Source organism: Falco peregrinus, chromosome 6 (assembly GCF_023634155.1).
Source record: "Falco peregrinus isolate bFalPer1 chromosome 6, bFalPer1.pri, whole genome shotgun sequence".
In the NCBI taxonomy this organism is placed as follows: Eukaryota; Metazoa; Chordata; class Aves; order Falconiformes; family Falconidae; genus Falco; species Falco peregrinus.
In genome coordinates, this window is record NC_073726.1 from 17,681,565 (window position 1) to 17,696,703 (window position 15,139).

The 15,139-nt window shown below is 41.6% G+C and overlaps 1 protein-coding gene across 2 annotated transcripts in view; it reads left to right on the forward strand.

The window, feature by feature from the left end:
* Positions 1-14,918, forward strand: part of RELN (reelin) — a 298,010-nt gene extending 283,092 nt beyond the window's left edge. Inside the window, exons 59-64 of one of the 2 annotated variants that reach the window (XM_055807624.1) lie at positions 104-265; positions 606-763; positions 1,513-1,732; positions 2,712-2,909; positions 3,317-3,415; positions 8,364-13,771. In XM_055807624.1, the coding sequence (XP_055663599.1) occupies positions 104-265; positions 606-763; positions 1,513-1,732; positions 2,712-2,909; positions 3,317-3,415; positions 8,364-8,493 (967 nt within the window). In that variant the 3' untranslated portion in view covers positions 8,494-13,771. The other variant, XM_055807623.1, reaches the window with a different exon arrangement.
* Positions 14,919-15,139: the final 221 nt, after the last annotated feature.

Consider the following 15,139-nt stretch of genomic DNA (forward strand, 5'->3'; position numbering starts at 1 on the left):
GCTAGTTTAGTAACACAGGCAGTGCCATGATCCTCGGAAATCACCTGTTTCCCTTTCATTTTCCTTTCAGTTGTTCTAAAACATTTTTTTCTGTTTCTTACAGGACAGACTCATGGCAGCTTGTCCAGACACACTGTCTTCCTTCCTCATCTAACAGCATTGGCTGCTCCCCATTTCAATTCCATGAAGCTACCATCTATAACTCTGTCAACAGCTCCGTGTGGAGAAGAATAACGATCCAGCTGCCTGATCATGTCTCATCCAGGTAGGTTTCTGAAAGGTCAGTTCACTGTGGACCTATAAAATGTCAGCTTTCTTGCTGGCACTGTTCACTTCGAACAACTGGTGAATTAAAAATGCTCCTTTATTGCTGGTTTTAGAGCTGATACATAATGAATGTTTTTCAGGAGTCTTCTTATTAATACAAATGGCTACTGCCAGTGATGAATCAGCCATTCAGAGTGGGTCTTTGCAGTTACTGAAAACATAGCCCCTTCATACGACATTTTTCATTACATCTGCTGCTGGCGTATTTGAACATCACTGTACAGATGTGTTTAATTGCTAGGTATCATAATACGACGTTCGGATTTTTATATTTGCAGTGCAACACAGTTCAGGTGGATTCAGAAGGGAGAAGAACTAGAGAAACAAAGCTGGGCAATTGACCATGTGTACATTGGAGAAGCGTGCCCTAAGCTCTGCAGTGGCCACGGATATTGCACAACTGGAGCCATTTGCATTTGTGATGAAGGATACCAAGGTTTAATTTCTTCAATTTATTTCTTATACATCTGCTACAGTCTAATCTAGCTCAAAATTAAAGAGAGAGTGATGTATCATGTCTAAATTCATCACTGGGATGCTTGAGTAACAAATTCTAAATTAATAATTTGACAGAGCTGCAAATAAATGGCTTCCACCCTTCCAAGGGTGGAAATGGCACTCCTTCCAAGGGTGCACCCGCTCTCAGGGGATGTGTACATGGGATCCAGGTGCTGGTGACTGCCACCTGTAAGGGACCCTGTTGTGTGCCCACCAGGACAGAGTGTTCTGCTGTAATCCTTCAACGCAGCTAAGCACATGCCTAATGGTACCTGAGTGCCCTTGATAAATTGTAAGTGCTAAGTGGGAGTGAAGCCAGTGTTTAATGTCTTCCAGGGGAGAGTCTCACAACTTTATAAGATTGGATCCCTGCCCTGTTTTAGATGCATTTCCCTTCAACTGGAAGTTTGAGGTTTCTCATATTACCATCAGTGTAAAACCAGAGAAAGTGTATTGCAGTTCTTGAAGTTATACAGCTGTAAAAAATAAGACTCACAGCCTCCATTTTCTAAAATGAAGCTGCGCAGCAATGTGCACAATATTAATGGATCTGCTAAAATATATTCAGCCTGTAGTCACACTGTATATTGGGACACAAACTTGAATGGAATTACAATGAACTGTAACTCAATTTTCTCAATTCTTTCAATTTTTGTGTGTTTTATAACATGCCTGTGTCGTTTCTAGGTGACGACTGCTCTGTTTTTAGCCATGATCTCCCCAGTTACATTAAAGATAATTTTGAATCTGAAAGAGTCACTGAAATAAACTGGGAAACCATTCAGGGGGGAGTGATAGGGAATGGATGTGGACAGCTGGCACCCTATGCCCACGGAGATTCGCTCTATTTTAATGGATGTCAAATACGACAAGCTGTGACGAAGCCTCTGGATCTCACCCGAGCAAGGTAATACTTTGAGCCTAAAATGCTCTTTTAGCAGCTCATGAGAAAGGAAACTGTTCATATGTATGCGCAGCCATGTGGACCAGTACTGGTGAGGATTGACTGACCTGGCTGTACCATGCAGTCAGATGTGGCTGGCAGATAGACGTTAGGGTTGGCAAAACACTTTGTGACTTCCATTTGGGAGATGGAGAGTGAGGAGGATGCCCAACAGAACACCGTCTAGTAAGCCAGCACTGACAATGAAGCCGCTGGCAAAGACTGGACACCGAACTGTCTGGAACGGTGCCTCATCTGATGAGACAAATCCCATGTTTGTACGTGCCTCCGCGACCGTTATGACTAAAGATGCTATTAGCAATTACGGATTCATTTTCCTGTTTCAGTCGTCAAACAGAATTATATTCACCTGGCAATGAACAGGAGTATCTTTTTCATCTCTTGAGGCTCTTTGTCCATGGATAAACAAATGCAGCTAGGCTGTGCTGGCTCTTAACAGAGTAACAGCTTTCTGGACTGGTTTGTATTTTAGTTGTCTAAAGCAAGATTAGAAACAGGAGGAACTGGCAAATGGGTGAGATATAAATTAGGCTCTTCCTTTCTTATTTGAACACCTAGGTAGAGTATGATAAATCTTTTAAGCACTTTATAACATTCAACCTTTATTTGCCCTTTTTTAGCTTTTCATACACTCATTTGCATGTTTATATTGTTTATGTATCTCATTTTTGTGCAGATACATAGTAAAATTGAATCTATTGCCTCCAACTATACAGCAATATGTTATACATAGTAAACTATTACTTTGAAAGGGGAGTTGTGTTTTAGAGATGTGAGAACAGTTTATTTTGCATTTTAAAAGTAATGATTCTTGAGGATGCTCGAAGTTTTAATAAGGTAACTGCAATAAAGCTGGAAATGCTGTTGTTCTTCTTTGAATATTTTTTGCATATTGAAAATACCTTTTCTCTCTGTTTTACAGCAAAATCATGTTTGTTTTGCAAATTGGAAGTATTTCACAAACAGACAGTTGCAATACCAATCTGAGTGATCCTAACACTGTAGACAAGGCAGTGCTCCTCCAGTACAGTGTAAATAATGGAATTACATGGCAAGTAATTGCACAGCATCAGCCAAAGGACTTTATACAAGCCCAAAGAGTGTCTTATAATGTTCCCCTGTGAGTACTCAGTCACATTTCATTACCTCTAAGTGCATGAGATATATTTCTGCTAAGAAAGACTCTATCTTTGCATCCCTGTGCAAGAAAAAAGGTTGATGAGAGGATAAACAAAGAAGAAAACTTAAGGGAAGGCCTATTAAGAAATTCCAGTCTAGTGTTTATTAATATACTTGAAAGAAAAACCAAATACTTCTTCTAAAGATAAGGGGGGTGGGGGGTGGAATTCTTCCTTACCTTGTGCTTTTTTCACCATTTAATGTTTTGCACTTAGGATGTCTTGATGTTCAGGGATGTAGAAATAACATTTTGACTTTGCTCTCCGTTCCCGTTGGGAGGGTAGATAAGGGATGTGCAAAACACCAGTAGTCTGGAGCTCTCACAGGGTGTTCCTTTTCTGATGACAGGGAGGCACGCATGAAAGGAGTCTTACTGCGCTGGTGGCAGCCCCGTCACAATGGAACAGGTCATGATCAGTGGGCTTTGGACCACGTAGAAGTCGTCCTGTGAGTATCAGCTTCACCTCATCCCACCCCATCTCAGAAAGCACTGAAATTCCTCCAGCATGGCACGAATGTTAAGCTCAGTAAGAACCATTGTGGCACAGGAAAGCCTTTGAGAACCAGTCTTTGCTAATGTTCTGCCCTGACTACAACTGTCAGCGGTTAAGACTGCCACGAAATAAATGGCACAGCAGGGGTATGTGTTGTGCATCGTGGAAAAACACAGGAGGGAGAGAGTGGGGCTTTATTACCACCAAGTATTGGTGTAGTCCTGTAATGCAGCAATGGCCATGAAAAAAATATTGTGCTGGGACACAAAATAGGACATTCTTGTTCAGTGCTGTGCTGCCATGTAAGGCTGATTTATATCCTTTCAAAGATACAAAAAAGTCTGCTGTATTGCTCTTTGCACAAAGTGATGTTGTTGTGCCTCTGAAAAATTTGTGTTAGCAACTAATGCCTTATTCATTTCCTTTTTTTAGTAAGAAGGATACTGTTCAGAAACAGGGTTCACTATATCAGGTTCCTATGGTCCAAGCTCTATATTCATCCCCTTGTCAAGATCTTATCAAGTACAGTGTCTGCACCCTCCTGATTCTCCCATTCTTGAGATGGGTTTCACTGACAGCTAACCCGTTTTTCCTGTGTTACATCATGAAGAGATGACCTGCTTTTTCTCTAACAATTTAGTTCCAGTAGAAGTGAAATGCTAGTGGCTTCCCGGGCGGGAACTCATCGCTGGCAGTGGTTGGCAGAGAGAGGCGTGCCTGCTCCATAGATAGGTTCAAACATTCCTTTTATTGAACAATTTAAAAAACCAGCAATAAAGAAATTAGGCTTGGATAACCTCCAGATTGTGTAATTGTAACCATGAGGTTTTTGAATTAGCAGAGACACTGCAAGTAATGTTTTGTAACAGTAGCAAAGTGAATTATCTGATTGCTAGTTAGCCCTGTTCTTCTTTCCACCGAGAAGCACCAGCTTGCATGGCACTCATACCAACCTCAAACCAAACTGGTCCCAACACTGAGTAACTGTACACGCTCTGCTGCTTTTACACACCTTGCTGAGCTCTGCTTCCATAACATTCAGCTTAAAACTTGAAGGAACAAAGGGACGGATGTGATTCCTGGCTCAGTTAATCAACAGCTGTACAATGCTGCATCAGGAAAGATATGGAAGAGTATGAACCTGCAGGAGGTCCACAGTGTTTAGGAAACCATGGAAAAGGGAACTGGTAGCTCTGAAACATTCCCAGGTCTTTCTACCTTGCAATTAATAAAAACAAACCAACAAACAAACCAAAAAAAAAAGGAAAACAAAAAAAAAAGAGAAAAAAATCTGGTCAGAAAAAAAAGTTGAGCATAGTATTACCCATCAATCCAAGCACTGAATTAGGGAGTATAAGTAGGAACTGGACTGATCTTCAAAAAGTGATTCTTAGGCGGGAATATGGAGAATTTCCTTGACAGTGAGATTTGCCAGGTTGTAGACTAGACATACAAGCTGAGTGGTGACAAGTCAGTCGTATGAGATATGTTATACTAGTATGGAGACAGCAATAGAAATGCCATAGCAAGTAACCACACCTTGCCTAGAGAAGGAACCAAATGGGCAGACGGTGCCTCCTCCCTTCTCTTCGTTTTTCTCCTGTTAAAGAGCATTTCTGAATATTGGCCAAAATATCAGGCTAGAGGGAGTTTCCACCCTGTTCAAGGGACACCTGATACAACCACAGAAGAAGCCAGATCAAACCAGACAGAGTTCTCCCTTACAAGTACTGTGAAATGCAGTGCCATGACAGCGTATTTCCCAAAGACCAGATATGGAGTCCCAGTCCCGGCAAACTACAACACGTGAGATGTGTTGCTCTCGGGAAGGGCAGGACTACATGCTGTGGTGCATCTGGTTTACATACTGATACGTGCTCAGACCTGACAGGCGGCTTCGACCCCTCTCTTGTGCTTAAGTTCTATCTGCACCTTCGAATTCACCAAAATACTCTGTAGGCCTCTTAAATTTTATTTGCAAGTAACCCGCCAAGGGTTTTCTAAAGTCTTTGGAAGGCTTTCTGAAAGGAGGTGCACTGTTCTTGTCAGTACTCTCACCTGTGTTTACCTTTAGCTCTGCTGTTTCATTCCACCACCTCACGCTGGTCACTTTACCCCCAGCGCTTCAGTTTTTTCTATGATTCTATAATTCTTCACCTGTAAAATGATGAGGACACTCGGTCACCTCCATGGAGCACTACCAGGCATACAGAAGGGAGCCTGGATCGATGTCCGTCAGCACTAACCCTAGATGTTCTTGCACACACTAGGGCTATCAGCATTCACAGCGTGAATACTAAGGATAGGACTTAGCTTTAATTCTTAATATTCCTTCAGTTTCCAGTGAAGGGCACAGTAATCCTGCCTGCCCCTGGGGAGGGCAAGCCCCCTACCCTCTCCAGCGAGAGGCAAGGGGGCAGTGTCTGAGTGCTCTGCCCTCCCACTGAGATTGCCAGAGGAGAGCTCTGCGGGCGATGGCCACCCCAGGGCTCTCTGACACGGAAGCATGGCCTGAACTCAAACCATTCACCAGGGTGCAGTAATTACCTCTTCCCATTAATTCTATAGTGAGCCATTGGAAAGTCAGTAGGCTTCTGCCTGGCTTGTTCATCCCAAAGCTGGGATACCTTAGGAAACATCCGTGCCTCCGAAATCGGGAGTAATTCCTGTTGGCACTCTGACCTTGTCTCAGAAAGCTGTGAACGTCCCTGGCTACAGGACCTGTTGATGGTCTGCGTCTAACACAGTCTGTGCTCGGTCCTCTGATAACGCTGCACTCCATCACCCACCTGAACGAGACTCCACGCACCTCTCTGGGCACCATCAGAGTTAGTCTCATGGCCCTGGTTCAAGTCCTAGATTTTCATGTTTGTTTGTGATCTGTGTAGCCATGTTGATGGCAGCAGGCAGATCTCTAGCCTGTGAGGTGTTACAGCGAGAAGCCGACCTGTACTAGGAGGTGTGGTCTGGGACATACAGAACTTCCTGGCTTTCCACACATCTCGTCTCGTGTGTCCTCCACTCCCCTGTGGGCTGACAAAGAGGTCTGATTTTCCCAAGCGCGCTAGGGTGCTGGCTTGGCTGCCTGCACCCCCAGATGCACACCTAGGTGCTGTGCCAGCTTTTCCTCAGCCCACTGGCAAGTGAGCTGTGCTCTCCTTGGGCGGCCTAAGGGCTGGAGTAAGAGGGCAAGCAGGGAAAGCACCTGCCAGCAGGGAGAGCTGGTCTGTAGGGATGTACCATTACCAAGGATTTTCTTGAACCTTATTTCCCATCCAACATGGGCGATGTCCCTGCTCCCTCTCACAGTGCTCACCCCAGGAACAAATCTATGAATACCTGCTTTCATGGCTCAACTCTTCTCAGCAATCCAGAGATTTGAAATTAATTCTGTCACAGGCCCAGCTGCCAAGTCATAGTGCAGATACTACTTAGGGCTGATGCACAGCCAGGGTCATGGCACTCTGTTCAGTCCAACTGAGTCAAGGGCCATTATCCTCTCACCAGCAAACACGTTTTCAGGGTACGACTTCTTTGTTTCCTTTTTTGCTCCGAAGTTAGTTTGGTGGTGGGAAAAAAATTAATGCAGATTATACATGCATGCAAAATACCTAGCAGTGATAAGAAAGGCCAAAGCTGGATGCTTTTGTATGTTGCTTAAAATCACTCCACTTTTGGATGTATTATTTGAATCACTCATTAAAAGGCGGTGTCATTAAGATGGTGATGCAGCTGCAAATTGTGCTCAAACTGACCACCTCTTTCAAACAGGTGAAACACAATACCTGTTATATATTAAATTGATCTTGCCATCTGACCGCTCGCCAACTTACTTTAACAACAGTTGATGTCCATCCTGTGGTGGGGAGAGGATACTAGTTGTCAAGTTGTCCAGTCCCTTTTAAAGCTAGTGCTGACTATTCATTGTTAGTGCAGCATTTTTTCTCTCCATTTGTAAAGAAAATTTTGGGCACAACTCTCACATGTTCCATGTGGCTCTTCTTAGGATAAAAAGGTATTTTACTGTAGACTTAAGAAGGAGTGTTTTTCTGTGCCCCTGTACTTCTGCCCTAAGAAGAGCCCAATATTCAACACTGCATTTCATTTGCATATTGTTTTTCTCTGGAAGCACAGCTCTCAGCCTGTCTGCTGCACAGACACCACACACTTTTTTGCATGTGCATTTGGAACTGCCATTTCTTTGTGTACAGGGCAGGCCCTTGCCAACATCTCACAAACTCAATGCTGGTCAAAGGTATTGAGAACTAAAGGGTAATGATAAGCTGAATGCTAAGGGTCTGATGTTGCTTTCTTTGCACCCCAAAACTCGTTATATGATCCAAAGGAATTTGACTTGTGCAAGGAATGCAAGAAATATTATTCCCACCTACTATTTTATGGTTACCTGTTGGATAACAGAATGAATCCCTCCATAGCCATCACTCCATGCTCTTCATTGTCAAGATGTTCTCACATTTTTGGCACAAATGATTTAGCGAGAACTTCCATTGCATTTGGTGCAAAGAATGTTTATCTTTATTTTACAACATTAAAATACAAATGATATATCCTAGCTCTAACAACGAGTGCTCATGTGGAAAAGCATTTTCATCTGCTTAATTTTTTTAGTAAAAAGCAATTATTTGAAAAATGCATTTAAATTAAAGTATCAACATATTTATTATAGAACTGAATTATTATTGAACTGAAATAGTTCAAACATTAGGTAATTATCTGAATATTCACAACATTTATGCCAAATTTAATATGATGCGGTTTGTGCTTTTATGACATTTTTACTATGTTTCTAAAAAGTGCATGCTGATTTTTATAGAAAATAGAAGTATAAACATTGATTTGAAATATCAGGAAATAATTTGTTCAATTTTTATTTTCAAAAGAGATGAAAAGTCCTATATTGCCTCTAAACCTCATCAGGGTTTTATGACTAATCACAGTGCTGCATGCATTGAAAGGCATTTTCTAACTTGTGTTGTATTTCATTGTTTGCTGTCATTGGTTTTACACTAGAATAAGGTAAGTACCTTCCCTGAATCAGTATCGAATGTACGTTTCCGTTATAGCTACAGCTCTTTCACAAAGTTTTGTCAGTGATGGGTTGGTGGAAAATCATTTGTACTCTGAGATGTGCCACATAGCTCTTGAGGGTCCTGATCATCCAGCTCTTCCCCAGGGAGCATTGGGGGAAGTTAAACCTAGCAGAAAGTGTTCAGCAGCTCACCCTGTACACGGCAGGAATTTCAGAGGCTGCGGTGAGAAGCCTCACTGCAGTGCAATGAGACCCACCAACAGCAGTCACCCAGTGTGTTGCATGGGCAACCTCTCAGCTCCAAGGGGGAATTCCCACTTTTCTCCATAATTAATGACCACAGAACTGAAGCTACAGCCAGGTAGTGTGCGTCAGTGAATCTGCATGGTGGCATAGCCACGCATGCCCTTAGACACACAGCAGGTGCCTCCTAGGTTGTGCTTTTGTTTTGTGTCTCTCTGCTGCTTGTTTCTTCTACCAGCTGTGTCACTGCAGTTAATAGATACCACAAACCAACATGGTTACTTAGCTCTGGGTTCAAATCTTTACCTCACTGGAGCCAAAAAACATTTGTCATTGATATGAGCCATCGGGACTTCAGTCTAAGCACATCACTTTTCTCATGATAGTACAAAGCATTTGTAATTCAGCCTCAAAATTTACCCCAAGCCTAGTCCTGAGAGGCATGTGTTTGCTGTTTTTGGAGGTTTTGTTTATGTTTCATTTTGTTATCCAAATTTTTTTGTTTCTATTTGGTTCCTATTGTGCCCTGTCAACTAAAAATAAAACCACAGAAATAATGAATGATGTTAGTATATACTGGCTTTTTCACCACATATTTTTCATTCCATTTGACAATGTTCTATTTTCAAAAATTTTAAATTGCAGACTTGTAGTTCAATCTGTGCTTTAGGAAACATGCAATAGCCAGAATGCTCTATTAGTGACTAAAGACCCATCGTGACTTCTCGCAAATTGCTTTACTGTAGGTAGTTATTGAATATGCCCTAGACAGAATTTTGTTCTATGTTGGCTGCATATTGTTTTCATCTAACCAGTATAATTCCAGTGATTTCACTGGAATGTTATTTAGGGTTTCCTACATACATTGGAGCAGTATTATCTTCTATTTATTTTTTAATAATGCACTCAAAACTGTCAAACAGATTATGCAGTAGTTGCTCCTATTAATTGCTCTTCCGCTGTTTGCTCCATCAGCAATACACAGATAACTGTTTTGGATCTGTACTTCTCCAATTCCCTGGTGGTTCGGTGAATGCACAGAAAAGGCAGAAGGCTCAGCAGATGCTGACCTGTCTGTTACACACTCGCAAAGCAGCCTTCAGGTTGCCACTGGTATTCAACAAAAAGCTCCCTCCACACCCTCCATTATGGCAGGTGGGATCTATTCCTAATACAGCTTTATGCTGCCTGGCACATACTGGGTGCTCCGAACAAGAAAACAACAGGAAAAGTATGGTAAAGCCTTTTATCAGTCTGTGAAAATACGAATTACATTTGTTATTAATAGTACTGAAAACATTCTTAAATCCACCAAATGCAAGAAATGCGTAAGTACTCCTGCAATCTATATTATATAATTCTTACCATGATCTTATAAAGCACTATCAATCTCTCTTATACAGTGCTTGCCTCCTACCAATATATAAAATGAATTCAGAAAAATAAATATAGACCTACTCTCATTTTGTGGATACCAGACTATACACACTATACAACATAACATGATACTAGAATACATAGGGTATATATATTTACCTATAGCAAGAGTGAAAATCATGCCATTTTCTATAGCAGGCATGAAGTCTTTATGTGGCATCCAACCAGTAGTTGGAAAACCTGTCTCAGATCTTAGTGAGGACAAGTCTGAGCCATGTCAGTGTAAGGAAAAAAAGTATTTCGTTCTTGAGAATTTAGATTTCTTTTATTTTTCACACACTGCACTGCTCTGGTGTTCAGTGTAAGACATAAATGTCTGCTTCTTTGTAACTTCTTGATCATCTTATAACAAGACAGAACGATACACATAAAAGATAAGTAAATATCTTTTAAGTTATTATGTAACCCTTTCTTTGCTCCTTTTTTCAATTCTTTCTTTTCCTTTCTTGTTGCTTTTTTTTGTTTTGTTTTTTGTTTGTTCATTGTTTTAAACACCTTCATCACAACTTTAAGGCCAGATACAAAATGGTATCATTTGAAGTGAAATAGAGACTAGGTGCACCTAGCAGTGTCCAGAATGAGTCCTGAAAATCTCTGCTGAGCTGATGCTGAATGTGAGCAGACCAAAGGCAGGAGGGAGATGGGGGAACGCAAAGGCCCCTGGGCCAAGGACTATATGTTCCCTGGCTGTCCAAGTCTTGCCCAAGCTGAGGCTCTCGCAGCCAAGCTTAATCCTAAATTTAACCAGGTCCAGAAATGGCAATTTTGTCAGCAAAACACATTGACAGGCTCTGTTTGGTCCCATGTACCTAAAGTAAGGCCACTCATAGTTGGGCTGTGCTTTCTCCCAGGCTCCTGTATTTTGGCTGCAGAGCAGCCTTCTCCCAACAGATAGGTGCTCCATCCTCACTTCACGGTTCTAATGCTCTCCTCAGAGGTGAGATGTCACCTTGAGGGCCCAGTGTCTAAGGAACCACCCACTTCCCAGGCAATGGGAATGAAAGGGAAGGCAAGATTAAGACCTCCTCCAAGCCACTTTCCAGAGTGGGTTCAGGGTTATGATTTCCCTCCTGCCTTCCTCAGTGAGGCATTTGGCATTGCAGTGAGGGTAATGTTCTGCTGAGATGACTACAGGATCAGAATAAAGACTGATCTTCAAGGCTTCTTCGCACTTGAGCTACCAAGTGGCATTAAAACTATACAAAGTCACTGCAGTCACTCTCTTACACAAAACTCTTGCAATTCAGCACAGACCTTTCCATTTCAGATGAAGAAGTCAGGTGAAAGTCAGGACTAGTCAACCTCAAACATTAACCCCTCTCTTAACTGCCAGTTGCTCTAGAGCTCTGCCTTACTGTGAGGGTGCCAAAAGTTGTGCCGAGTGTAGATCTGTTTGCTTTCATTGTCACCAGGAGCTGGACTGAATTTCATTCTTGTATGTACATTCTAGTGGGGAAAAAAATATAACAATTTGCAAAGCCTTGGAAAACTAGTTCATAAGTGACTTGGACTTGCTTAGGGGTTTATAACCTAGATTTTGACACAACTGCTTTTATTCAGTTTAGTCAATCGTGTTCTAGATTAGCTGTTGAAAAGGGTGTAATTTTATTATACAGCGCTTTTTTTGATGAAATTAGCATACTACAGCAAAAGCTGTCTTTGCCTCTGAAGGATGATAAGTATTTTGTAAAGTAGGTAATTATTCCTTTTTCCTAAGGGCCATATTCACTAAAGTAAGCTTATGCACTACAGAGGAGCGTATGTCTGATTACAGTATAAGTATTTACTTCTTACAAAGAAAGCTCGCAAGTGAAAACCTGCCTTGCACCCACAAATGGGAGACTTGTTGACTGTAATGTCTACTGCAGGCCTTTACTTCACAGATCACCTTTAAAATCTGATGGGCTTCTTGGTTTGAAGGGTCCTAGTAACACCCAGTCCCTTGCAGCAGAGATGCTTAGGCCAGGCATCCTTCTCCCACTGCAAGACAAAGCTAGAAAGCACAAGGTCCTAAGCAGGCAGGGAGGATTAGGAGGGGGAGTCAGAAGTTATCCTGAGACTGCACAGATTCACTACACCTTCGTAGCTCCTTTCCTCTGGAAACCGAAAGAAAACTGGGCCATGCAGTCATCAGCAGTTCTCCCTGGTGAAGCTCCTTCCACCTGTTGGAGTTGTCCTTGGGGCCTGCATGGTTAACACAGTGCTCCAATCTCTTAAGGAAACTGCCTCCTCTGACTGCATCTATGGGAGCATCTTGCATGCCATTTTTCCATGTGGAGAAAGGGGGTCAGGTAGCTCTAAAACCTAGAGTCTGGCAGCAGTATGTGACACTTTTAGTTTTTTAAAGTAGTCCTCTGATCGAAAGGTCTTTCCCATACCCTGGCACTCTACAGTGCAGAGCTCAAGTCACAGTCTCTCTTACAGCAATGTCTCACCTGCTTTGTATGTCAAGTGCATTGCAAGTGGTAGGTCTGAGAGGAGACGTCCTTTATCAGAACTTAAGAATACACAAACCTTTTCATTCTCATGTAATTCTGAATGCAGTTTGGCTGTAGATCTATGTAGGCCCGTATTTGTGTGCATGCGCTGGGGGTTTGGGCATGTATGTAAACACACCAAGAAAAGGCACAGCCAGACGAAACTCTGTGGCTGTTCTGCCGTCCCCTGCCACAGCACAGGCAGTAGGGTCTGTGGTGCTGTATGTGCAGTTCTGTCCAAGGTGTAGGCAAGCCTGTATAGGCCATAAGTAGGCTCATATGGATGCACCATAGATTTTAAGGGCTCCATTTACAAAGCTGCTAAAATTTGGAAACTGAAGCTGGGTTCCAGCCCTTAGGAGTCAGATGGGTTTCAGGTGCCAGAGTCCCAGACAGCTGTCTTGTCTACTGCTGCCTTCTCATGGTTCTTTCTGCCCTCAGTGGAAGAGGTAGAAACCTACATTAAGTTGGGGTGGGTCTTGTCCTCAAGGTACCTCTTCCAAACAAGTGAAGTGCCGCTTCTTCAAGTACGCTGCAGTCAGGCTGCCTCTTGCCTGGTCTCCTGCCAGATGTGATGATGCTTATTTCTCAGATCTTCCTTTAATTTTGGATGGAGGTGTACAGGGGAGGGAAAATTTAAGTCTGGATAGAAGTGTTGTGCTCTACTTCCTTTATGGTAAAAGTGGAAGATAATGAAGTTGAGTAAAGCTTTTCTTCTGTTCTCAAGATAAAGCAGTTAATTGTAAAAGACAGAAGGACATCTGGAGTATAAAACGACTGTAAAGAGATGCCCTGTATTGAAAGGATATGAAGTGCATACAGCTTTAGTGAATCTGGCCCTAGGCAGCACAAGTTTTCATTAGCTGAAAGCTCTTAACATTTCCCTAAGATAATGAGTTAAAAATAAAAGCGAAGTGGGACAGATTCTCAATTGCCTTGTACCTTGCTGTTGTACAAAGGGCGCACTTCACACCACTTTACACAGGCTTGAAAGGTCATGCAAGGACAAAGAAGAATCTGTCCCACTAGCTCACTGCTTCGAAAGAATTTAAAGTACATATAAAAGAAACTGACACTCTTCTCTTCCTCCGTCCTTTGATTTTAACAGCACTCGCAAACAAAATTACATGATGAATTTTTCACGGCAACATGGGCTCAGGCATTTCTACAACAGAAGACGAAGGTCACTTAGACGATATCCATGAAGAAATGAGAAATTTATTTTTTTCCTCCCAACATGTGATGTGTTGCTTTCCATTCTTTAAATCTAGCACTGCGTCTGGTATCAGGACTTTTTTGCAACTGGCTTGATGAATAACTGAAAGCCTTTCTCAAGACAGAGTGTACACCACTTTTTCGCACTGTGAACTAATGAGAAGTGACTTATTTTCTCATAGGTAAATGTTTTAATGTTGATGTGTCTGTGAAAATTGTGATCTGTTGTAATATCAGTTACAGTGGCAGTATTGGAAGTAAGCAATTAATTCTGTTTAACAGGAAAAAAAATTTAAGCACAAAGACTTTTCAGATTTTATGTTTAAAAAAACCTACATACTAAGTACAGAATTTAACATTCTTTGTCACGTAGGTATTTAAGTGCACTGTATTTCAGCTCTGTGTCATTTTATATGATTAAGTTATCATTGTTTGTCCTCTTTGTATTCTCTACTACAACATGACACACTGGCACTGTATTTACTTGTTTTGTTGTTGTAATATTTTTGCTGCTGATTTTTCAGCTATTTACCTTTTGACAAAATGTATTAAAAAAAAAAAAAAGAAAGTACCTAATCAAGAAGATAATTGCAAAAGTAGTTGTAAAGGCGTTGATATCCTTCAGTCTTATTCTTTGATATGTCTGTTGGTTAGCATTGTTTTGTGGATAAAAAAAGAATGCTTGACATTAAACTTTTTCTACTAAGGAGTTGTGGGTGAAGCCCCAGACAGAAGTTCCCAATTCCCTGTCTAAATGTAGTCAGTTCTTTGCAACTGATTTACTTACAGTAACTGCCATTTGGTGTCTGTAGTAATGACGTGATTTGTAAACAGTGAACATTTCATCGTGTTCTCTTTGGTGTTTGTTTCTATTGCGGGTCATGTTTGTATCTTCTGATGAAGTTGTATCTACACCAGCAACGTTATAATGCCCCTATAGCCCTAAACTGTCTATTATCATAAATAAAATGCTTCACTTTATGGTGAAACAAGCTAAAGATCCATGCTTCAATAAAAATAATGTCAACAAAGAATTCTGACGTTAGACTTTTCAAACCATGCAGCTTTACATGAAATCACAAACCAACTTCTTTTACTAAAAACCTAGATTCTAATGCAGACATCAATGGCATGATTTAATATTTAGTACATCGCACTTAACAGCACTTTGCAAATAACACAAACCAAGAATTTTTCCCAGTCCCACCTGTGGGCATAACATGTTCGTTGGAGCAGGTCCTGGCGCAAGGAATAA